The sequence below is a fragment of the Pezoporus flaviventris genome, unplaced genomic scaffold (assembly GCF_033815535.1).
Source record: "Pezoporus flaviventris isolate CSIRO_AGI_PZ_B2104156 unplaced genomic scaffold, CSIRO_AGI_Pfla_v1 ptg000037l, whole genome shotgun sequence".
Classification (NCBI taxonomy): Eukaryota; Metazoa; Chordata; class Aves; order Psittaciformes; family Psittacidae; genus Pezoporus; species Pezoporus flaviventris.
The window spans coordinates 2,148,119-2,158,824 of NW_026892585.1; the positions used below are offsets into that span (position 1 = coordinate 2,148,119).

General features: G+C 45.3%; 1 protein-coding gene across 1 annotated transcript; it reads right to left on the minus strand.

The window, feature by feature from the left end:
- Positions 1-7,188: 7,188 nt before the first annotated feature.
- RPL14 (ribosomal protein L14) lies at positions 7,189-10,331 on the minus strand. The gene is made up of 6 exons (XM_061464451.1): positions 10,222-10,331; positions 9,821-9,922; positions 9,105-9,199; positions 8,338-8,437; positions 7,939-7,992; positions 7,189-7,394 (listed from the first exon to the last, which is right to left on the minus strand). Exons 1-6 carry the CDS (start codon positions 10,222-10,224, stop codon positions 7,209-7,211), a joined length of 540 nt encoding a protein of 179 aa, XP_061320435.1. The 5' UTR covers positions 10,225-10,331; the 3' UTR covers positions 7,189-7,208.
- Between the last annotated feature and the right edge of the window lie 375 nt (positions 10,332-10,706).

A 10,706-nucleotide genomic window follows, 5' to 3' on the forward strand; every position in this document is an offset into this window, starting at 1 on the left:
AAGCCCTCTAAATGGTACCATTTTCAAAATCCAACTGGCATATGGTGCTGTGCCCGTTGCCTTGGAGACACCCAAATGTGCCCTGCCAGCACAGATGCTGTGGTCTCAGGAAGGTAAGGAGTTTGACCATGAAACCACATTAGCTGGCCATCCTTACACTCCTTCTTGATGGGGACTTTGTTTAGCCATCCATCCGTGCTACCACATTCACAGAAGGTGGCTAGGAAAAGCCACAGACAAGCCTGGGAGTACTGGGAACTGTATAGCATCACAGAAAAAGGGTATCCTGAACAGTTGCTCTAATTATTGGGGCTTAGAGGGGCTAAGAATCAGCACTGGTGATTCAGAGAGCTGCTTGGCCCACTCCCTTGGTCTCCTGAACAAGAGCTGTCCAAGCTCATCTTACTCAGAGGTGCTTTAGGAGAGGCAAGGAACCACAGTGGGGCTCTGCACCTCAAAGGCAGGGGCAGGGTGAACAAAGCTTTCCCTGCACAACCCACACTGAGCACGGCTTAAAACTGCAGGGGGATGACTTTAAGGAAGCCTGAAAGGGAGCACGGATGGAGCCAGGCAGGAGCACAGAGCAGAGCTGCCGGCGTTAGCATGAGACCGGAGCACTTTGCATGGGTGCTGTGTGCCCTGGCTCCCTGCAGAGCATGACCGTGGCTCTCTCTGAGACCTCCCCAGGGACAGAAACCTCACTTCCTACCTCTGCATGTGAACAGGCCAGATGCTGGGGGCAGATCCTGCCCTCCTGGATTCACTGCACCGGTGTCCCAAGCCGGGGGGGGCATCAGGCTGAACTATGACTTGATTTCCCTCGGAGCATCTCAGCAGGCCTCCAGCTCTAACCTACAGGATGAGGCAGAAAGAAAGAAGACAGAAATGAACACAAGCTGATGCACAGAACATTTCCTTCCCCCCCCAAACAAAAGAGAGAAAACAAGACAGAAGCAATCTGTTTCTTTTCCTGGAAGGAGTCAGTGACATATGCTTGAGTTGGGTCCACAAAGACACCGTATTGGCTGTGTATATATACCTCAGCATTAGGGAAAGTCCTTTGTCACCGTGAGAGCAGGATGGGAGAAAAATGTATGCATTAACACATAGAGTCATCAGGCAGTATTTAATCTGAAGGCTTTGAATTGTGGCTGCTGCAAAAAGGGCCCGACCAACATATGGGCTCATGAATCTTTCCTGACAACCGTGCGGTTACAGAAGCAAGATGCGGAGCCTCCTGGCTATAAATTGGTCACGGATAAATGTAGGTTGACAATTAGAAAGTTCCTAATAATCAAAGGAATTGAGTTCTGTGAACTTTCAGACAGGAAAAGGAGTGGGCTGGGAACCCCATGGAGCAGTGTAGGAGGGGAGAGAGGGAAACTTGAAGGCTTGGAGCATTTGTCCTTTCCGTTCCCCCAGGGACTGCTTCGTATCATCTCCTAACGATGAAAAGAAAGAGCCCTGGAGCCAAGCCCCCCCCAGGCTTTGAGTAAAATGGTCAGAAAGGTCACATTGTCAGGGGCTACCTTGCTCCAAGGTGAAGGTCAACTTCCAAGGACCATAAGGACACTGAATTTCCTGCCTGTGCAGTGCCCCAGGGCTATTGGCAGTGCCTGTGGTCCTGGGAACTCTCATGCTGTGACCCAGCATTGGGACTTCCTTCTGCCCATGGTCTCAAATTTGCTATAGGATGAGAGAAAGCATTCTGCACCATACAGCATGTGGATGCTTTCAAGTGTCCTACAGGAATAATTGTTCTATGATACTATTGCCCACAGTGACACTTAATTGTGACTCCAATGGTCCTTCAAACAACAAGTCACAGCGCTCTGAACAAGGACTCACCATAACTCACCTCCTTTCCATGGACTCCTTTTCATCTCCAAGTTGAGTGTCACACAGTGTCATGGGGCTGAATAGTAGCTCCTGTCTCTAACGTCGGTTAGCTCCTAGGGAAGGAGGCTGATTTAAAACACTAAACAGAGTTTTCCACACAGCAGCAGCCAGTTTCTGGAACATGTTACTACAAGATTTTGGAAGGAGGTAGCATGAGCAGGCTCAAAAGACTGAACAAATTCACAGACAGTAGATGTAAAAGGTGTATTAAGAAGAATGGGCCCAGTCTAGTGCCATCCAGTGCCAGTGAGAAAAGTCAGTGCAGCCACAGCCAAGTGGTCATTCCTACCTGGCAACTGATCTATGCATGGTGCTGACTTCTGAAGAGCAACCCAAAACCACCCAGGGAGCAGGGGAGAATGAAAGGAGCCAGAGGACTGTGCCATGACAGGGCCCATGTCCCACTTGTGAAGCTGTGGGCTGGAGAAGCACATCAACCCCCACATCTCCTGGTTTCTACCCCTTGCACCCTGACACTTGCCTCCCACTCCAGGACAACACTGGTGCTTGCCAGCAGAGGCCAGGCATGTCCACTGCATGCACATCTTCCCTTCCAAGGTCACATGCAGGTGGCTGGGAGCTGAGGAAGCCTGCTTAAATCTGGGTTGAGGACCTGCATGCATTGTCAACAGCTGCAGCCTGCCAGCCTCTCCCTGGACCTTGAAAAGGCTTTGAGCAACCAGAGCAAAAATGATGCCACTTTCAGCTAGTCAGACTTAATTTACTTCACTATGCTGTAAACTCTCTGATTTTTTTTCCCATTATCCACAGAGACTTCCAGGATGAGCCAAGACTCAGTATGTGCAATACAAATGAGACAAGCAGTAGAAATAAAAAATAAAAAAAAGAAAAATCCCTTTAAAAGTTATTTAGGGGCTCCAGGGAGGAAGAGAAGTAAGAAGGAAAAAGCCCACAAGTCTATTTCCCATCCTTTCTTTAGATCACCTTAATATAGCATCTGATTGCAGTTAACACAGCTAAGCAATGGTCCTTTCTTTCGTTCGATGCCTTTTGTAAATACGAGGTTCAAACAGCAGCTCTAAAACATCTTGACTGCTGAGAAAGATATTTGTATGTTGTGGCCTCCCAGTGTGTGTCCTTAGGTAAAGGACAGCTGATCTCAAAGACAATGTTCTTTCACGTTGTTTAAATATGAACACCGTTAACTTCTTCAAAGCACCCAGAGCTTCCTGATGAGATCCTGCCATAGAAACCTTTATCAGCAGCACACCGCCCCAAAACACCGCCCATGCTCCAAGAGCAGCCCAAAGCTGATGTGAGGGAAGAGCTCAGCTCTGCTGAGGACCACAATGGCAGGTCAGGGCCTTTAACCACAGTATAGAAGAAACGATGCTCCCAAACAGTGACAGAACAAAATACCCTGGAAAATAGCCTCAAACAAGAAGACCACTGCCTAAATGTTAAAAAACGCTTCTTCTATAATAAGAACTAGGTCAATGCAGCTCACCAAGGAGGAAGTGGCTCTCTGCTGGTAGCAACGGTGTAATTTTTAGGCTGGTGATCAGCACAAATAGCTGACTGCAGGTGGAAAAGTTCAGATGCACATAGTGGTCTGAAAGCTTTTGGGAGAGGAAGGAGAGCTTGCTACAAAGACTTACCTGGAGACCACTCAGACTGGCTTCTGATCACTGAACGTGAGGCGAGGAAAACATCACCAACTCATTTATTTAAAACAAGAATATGACACAGGGGTTAGCTGCACAAGGTGAAGGTTGAGCCAAACTCACACTTGTGAACAGCATGAAGTGGAGGTTGCACAGCATCCAAAAACAAAGCCTGTTATGAGTTCAGGTTAAAAAAGAGAGGGTGTGGGTACATCTCCAGTATACACAGGGCCACACTGCCTGTATCAAGGTAAGGACAGGGGTTGCAGTACTTCAGCACAACCAGGCATACAGTGCTTAAACAGGTATGTTTTCTGCTTCAGAGAAGGAAATTCCAGTAGAAACTCTGGATTACAACAGCAGTATATATGACTTCAAGCTTGAAACAGTAATAAAAACTATGTCCAAATTAAACAAAAAAGAAAAAAATTGATTATACAAAGGAGGAACCAAAAGCTAAGGACCTGAAGTGAGCAGAGCCCAACCACACGGCCATCCCCATAATTTCTTCCAGTTACCACTTCCTGCTTGTAAGCTGTACTTACTCATATATGAATAATGCTGCGAGTAGAAATCAGCACCTTCTCATCTCCATGAAAAGCAGGCACGTGGAGTTTTCAGAGACACCTTCTCAATGTGGGCAGGGGGAAAGAACAGAAGCATACAGGGCTGGAAACATTGAAAGAGCATTACAAGTGAAGTAAGACAAAATAAATTCGGGAATCCAGCTGTACTCCAGACCAGCCATAAGCCCATGCCAGCATCAGTGGCACAGTAGTTCAGAGTGGACAGCATTACCTACTATTAATATATAGGCAGCTACAAGATTAAATTACTTGAAACATCATGGTCACCAAGCAAACCTCAACTGAAGGACAGTCTGAAAACCAGGAAGATCAGTAAATCCAGAGATTCCTCTTCCAAGACTATTACATCTCCGAAACAAAGTTAAAACCTATTCAGATGCCAAATAGCAACAGACATGTTTAGACGAGAACAAAAGCACTTAAATAAAACCTTTTTTGATGAAGAAAACCAAATTATGCATCACCTGCAAATCACTTGGCCCAGAACTGCAGCTGCTTCACAGTAGCAGCAGGTTTTACACTTTTTAACTACAGACTATGCTAAGGGTCCAAGCCTACTCCTAGCATTGCTCACATCTCCCAGACACCAAGGTGCAGAGGTTAGGACTGTGTTTGCAAACTAGCACTATCAGTTTAGGAAGTACAGCAATCATCTGCTGATCTCAGGACATCTGGGGTAGGGTACATCCCCCCCTCTGCCCCCAGCAAACCTCATTATGTGAAATGAACTGAGAAAATCAACACTGGGACTGACTTTAAGTTTTTTTCTAAACAGCAGATCCTTTTTCTTTACACTCAGCTTTACACTTTACACTAAGGAAGTATACCCTAAGCCAACTACACCCTTACATCTTAGCCAACTAAAGGCAAAATAAAGACCTGGATTAGCACACTCACTGCCCTCAAATGTGAGAGCCATCCCCTTTGTTTGGCACTGTCCCCTGCAGGCAGTTTGCCTGGCTTGGAACTTGGGAACAACCTTGTGAAGAGCTAACGTTGCCATCGTGTGGCAACCTTCAGAAATAAAACTGAACTAAGAGTATCCCCATAGCTTTAGCAAGAGGACAAAGCAGCACAGATGGCACAACACTCGTGGATTGAAAGGAAGGTGGGCAACCATCGATGCAAAGCTGCAGGTGGTTTCACGAGTTGCTAAGAGGAGCACCAGACGCTGCTCACATGGAATATGCTGTCAGAAAGACACAGCACAAGTACCAAAGACCAGTATATATTCTATTGTTCTCTTCTCTCCTTTCCCCCAGATTGTAAAAAAACAGTGCTTTCACAGCATCTGATGACAGACAAGTTTTCTTCTAAGGCACATAACACTTGCTCTCCCTAACAGAGCCATCATTTTTAATGCTGCCCTCCCACAGTACACCCACTTCCACAGTGTACTGCTAGGGCAGACACAACCTGCATCTATCTTTTGTACTACTCTAAGGTTCCTGTTCAGGAACTGCCAGGCAGCATCGCAGGTTACAGCACACACTGTATCATGGAAATGTTCTGGATAACTCAGTGGCTGTCAAGCGGTACTAATGGCAATGAAAAGAGGATAAATAGCTGCAGTCACAGCCAGTTACCCTTTGGAAGCAAGCACCTTTAAAAAATGAACAAATAATGTAGAAACAGCACTTGTGACCTCATTATGACTAAACGCAGTTTCTCTACAGGCACGTTTACCAGTATTCCCCATCTTACGTAACTGAGCTTAACAGTAGTACATAAAAACAAACCCCAAACAACCCTAAAGTACAAATCCTTCACCTTAAAGGATCTCCAGGCTGATAGACCTTTCAAGTTCCTTCCCAGTTAAGGGTTTCAGAGTATGTGGATTTAATTGCTTTAAAATCAAATTGAAAAATCAGGATCCCAATGCCTGAACATGGGGTTTAATCTCAATTTGCACAGCTTTTTTTCCTTAGTTGTTCTATCCATTCATATCAACCATGTTCATATCAACTCAATTTCCAAGGGCATAAAAACAGCTCAAGACAACATTATACAGTTTGAAGTGTTTCAGCATGCAGATGGCCAATTCTGGCTGAAATAAGCAGCACTAGCCATGTAACTACTTAAAAACATGATTATCAGTATATTATAGATTTTATTATGTATTTGTTTTTAAAACTTATATTCTCCCTCCTCCATTTTATATTTGATTATAATCTGCTTTTCCATTACCAGAGATCTCAAGACTTCCACTACTTCTTCACTCAAAATGAAGAACACATAACCCCTGGCAACAAACTGCATAGGAGATAACACAGGAAAAGATGGATTATGACATTAAGATATAGAAACATTTTATAGGGCAAAGCACTTCAGTGCTTCAAGTGGATTGAGTAATTCTTAACTCATGGCCCCTTTTACTTGATCTTGACCAAAAATCAGGAATTATATGCTGCCTAACTGTAATTAGACTCAGGTCTCAACATAAACTCTTTATCCTTCAACCATTCTAAAAAGCAAGCACGATTAAACACAAGTCACCAATTCCCATCTTGTTAATAATTATTAACTATTAATTATTGTAGCTGTACTTACAGGACTACTGTGGTGTTAGACGTCTGATGCAAGTATTCCAGGTCAGTACTTGAACAGTGGCGGAAGGCTTGTTTTTTAAACATGGGAATCATTTAAAGCATTTGAACAGCAACATGTCAGCCTTTCAAACACTGACATACTTAGATTCTAACCAGAACACATACTTTCAGTTTACGGCTTATACAGAAGAAATGAGGGTAATTATGTCTCACCTTTCATACTCAAGACTGTGCAAGTAATCCTGTGCATTCCCAACTGTTTCCATAACAGGCTGCTTTAAAATGTCAGGATCTGGACAACTAACTGGGCATGCAAAGAGTTCAACTGGCACTAGGTATAGAGCACTCAGCACAGTCTGAATGGTGTCACAGAATGTGACAAACATTTCTGCACACTCCTGGAAACCACCAGAACTGGGACATTATTAATAAAGGAGACAGACAACAATTCTTGGTCAGATGCAAAAGTGAACTTCTTAAAATTTAAAAACAGATGTTAATTTTAAAGAATCAGAAGACACAAAGTCATACACAACTAGAAGTTCATTTTATTTCTGTGCCTTCTGCGCCTTCTCCTGCTTCTGCGCCTTCTCCTGCTTCTGTGCCTTCTGTGGCTTTGGCGCCTTTTCTGCCTTTGATGCCTTCTCTGGCTTTGGCGCCTTCTCTGGCTTCTTGCCCTTTTGAGAAGCCAGCTTCTGGAGCTTCTTCATTTCATGCTTGATGATCCTGTTTCTCTGTAAAAAAGGAAAATGTTCACCATCCATCAGAATGAAACCAGCAATGACTCAAGTATGCCTTAATTTAAATCCTGTGCTTTCAGATTCTGTCCTTTTTTATAATCACCCTTTGTTAACCAATTTTATTTCTATTCTGTAGTCACAAAATTTACCAGGTGTTACATTTAAAATGTCAAATTCCATCTAAAACTGTTCTGATAAATGGTTAACATCATTCTGGCTGGTAACTTGGGCATCCCAGTATTGTATGTGTATAGAATGAAATACTATCACAGCAACTCATCAAGAGTACCCGATTTCATCAGCAGGTAATTCCTTCCTCAGCTATAACCTGGGGGACTGACACACAGATCACATGGATTCAAGTGTGATTAATACTGAAGAGAAGCCCACAGTAGCATGAAAAATTCAACGCATTCACATACTTCGTGCCACTCCATAACCCAAACCAGCTATGACAGTAAGGCTCCCAATATCTGCAATTTGACTCTATATAGTGAAAGCTACAAGCAATAAGAAAAAGCAACACTCCAACACTTACCATTTTCTTTGCTTTCATAACCTTGTAGCGATCAAAGTCGGTCATTTTGGCTTTCTGTTTGAAAAGAATCAGTCATGAAGCTCTGACATACTCATACACAAGTAGTACAACTCTGTTTCAAAACATTCCACAAGTAACCCTGACCATTTCCAATTAGGTTTAGCTGCACATCTGGAACTAGTTCACTGGGAAGCAATGGTGCAGGAAGAGAGTGGTTATAGAAATGACTTAACAAAACCGTCTCTACCGTTAAACTACAAAAGGCTGAAGCCATCTATGCCTCGTCTACCTTCAATCTTAGCCTGCAACTGCAAATACACATAGTTTATTAGATTTAACCTGATTTTAGTTAAGTAGAGGCAGTACAATGTGTCTTATGCATCCAGTGAAAGACTGTACCTTTTCTCGGGCTTCGATCTTCTTTGCCCATCTTGTCGCTGCCCATTTTTCATTTATATTCTCCTTCTCCCAAGCACGTCGCACACACTTCTGACGAGCACTGCATTACAACAGCCACAAAATTGTCTTCAAAGGCTTTATAAAAAGGTTCTCTCTGATGCTGGCCCATCAAATTCCATACATCACCCTTCTCTATTACTTCAGGCACTTTAAGTCAATGCCACATACATCTCTGTGGCCTAATGAATGTTTTGCTAGGGCTCACAGATGAGTGATTCCAAAAGGCATACCGAGGTACTATTCCTAGCACTACTTCGGAATCAGAAAGGCAGCAATCCCTGATTTTAAATTAATTTATACAGTAACTAAGCTAAAAAGAACTCTTGCAATTCCAGTGCAGTTCTGTACACAGGGAATACATTTAATGTCTAAAGGCGATCCAAACAGTAGCAAAGGCAAAGATGCACACAGTATTTACTGCAACTGCTTTCCCCCCACAACATCCACCCCACAACTATCTGCAAGTTACCTAAGCCAGCGCACTGTCTCCTCTGCTCCTGCACAGCAGCTATCAGCCAATATTGGTAATGCAAACTTAAATGCATTCAACTACAATAACAAAGCCTGTCAAGTGTTTACTGTGCATATGTTAATCCACTGACTTCATGCTGTATGAACCTTCTAGATTTAGCAAGTATCAGATCAAATAATTCAGTCATCAAATGACAGCAGTTTGCTACAGAGGTCAAAAAACACCAACAACTCACCTGTGTGGGAACTTGAGAACAAAGTCAGTCAGCTGCATGCACTTGAAGGGCATAGCCTGCCTCCTGACACCACTGCAGGGGCCATCAACCAGTGCCTGAAAAAGGAAAACACATGTGGGGGCACGTTGGACCAGCGCTTTTCCTTCATACTTGATTTAGACAGCAACCTCCTAATACTGTATGAATAGCACCTTCACCACAATGGTCCAAAACTACAATAAATGTCAAGCAGACAAAACTCAAGTTTAATCTTATGTACACAACCCAAGCTTTACAAAAATAATTTCAAAGGCCTGATCTTTGGTTTTGGGAAAAAAAAAACACAACACAACAAACTGGATGTAAAAAGAAAAACACAGAACTAAAATTACATGTTTCACCTTTTTTTTTCCCTTTTTCTTTGAACATTAAGCAAGGAGAGTCCCCTAGCCCAAGAATTCGCTTTAAACATACATCAATGCCATTCCATTCATAAGTTTTATATTCCAACTAACATCACTTCTCCACTTCCCCTAGGAAACGTAGCAGAAAAGGGAATGTAGCACTTGCCAGTGATAAAAGCTTGCTACTGGAAGCTTCAAGCAGAAAATGACTATTAAATTTCATATTTTATCAATTGCTTATTTCTTTGAAAAACCTATTTACAAGCTGTCTCAATGTACAAGCTTCTATTAAGCCAGGAAAAAGAAAACACAGGTAGAGCACTCACGGCTTACCCTGTTTTGGTCAATAACATCCACAATGGCCACCAGCTTGCCAGCATGAGGCCCGAAGGAAATGAAGGCGACTCTGCCGATCTCGACGAAGCGTTTGAACACCTGGGAGCAACGCGAATTGACAGAGTTAGGCGAGAGCAGACCCAAGTTCCTCACAGCCTTCAAAGCAGCATCCCCACCCGCAGACACACGCGGGGCCCGGTCCCAGCCCAGCACGCGTGGGGCGGCTGCGGCCTTCCCCTCACGGAGGGGTGAGTCCCTCACGGAGGGGTAAGTGCGTGAGCCCAGCCGCTCAGCCGGGCGCAGGGAGACACAGGCGCAGCGGGAAGGCACCGGAGGGAGAGAGGGAAGGCCGAGGGGAGCCCGCCGGGGCCGCGGAGGCCCGCGCCGGCCGCACGTACCATGATGGCCGCCCGCGAGCAGAAAGGAAGGAGCCTCCCTCGCAGCGCCCGGAAATCCACCCGGAGCCGCCACTGCGCATGCGTCGGAGTAGCGTGACGGTGGCGTGCGTGCGTGCGTGCGTGCGTGCGTCTGTGCGTGCTGGGGGGGAGAGGGGAAGGGCTGCCGCCATCTTGCCGGGCCCGTGGGTGTTGCCGGTAAGGGGTAGGGTCGGTCCGTGAGGCGGCGGGCCCGCCCCGGGCAGCGAGCTGCGCTTCTCCCCGAGCTCCAGGGGAGGGAGGGCAGCCTCGGTGCGCCGGCCCGGCGGCTTGGCTCCGCCTCACCGTCAGGCAGCGGCGCGGTGTCGTTGAGGATGGCAGAGGCCCGTGTGTGAGCTCGTGTTTGAGCTCCGGTAGAGCAGAACCGATGCGGTCTGTTACAGTTGTCCCCGTGTTCGAGACGGGACGTTTGTTTTAACGAGGGGAGGAGGAGATACAGCGCCCGGGCC

Bases quoted from the DNA above. Each gene is read 5' to 3' on its own strand.
- RPL14 (XM_061464451.1), bottom strand. The intron at 9,200-9,820 runs GTAAGCCGTGAG...TTCCTTTTTCAG, and splicing joins ATGTTATTGACCAAAACAGG to GCACTGGTTGATGGCCCCTG. The intron at 7,993-8,337 runs GTACAGTCTTTC...CTTTTCAAACAG, and splicing joins AGATCGAAGCCCGAGAAAAG to AAAGCCAAAATGACCGACTT.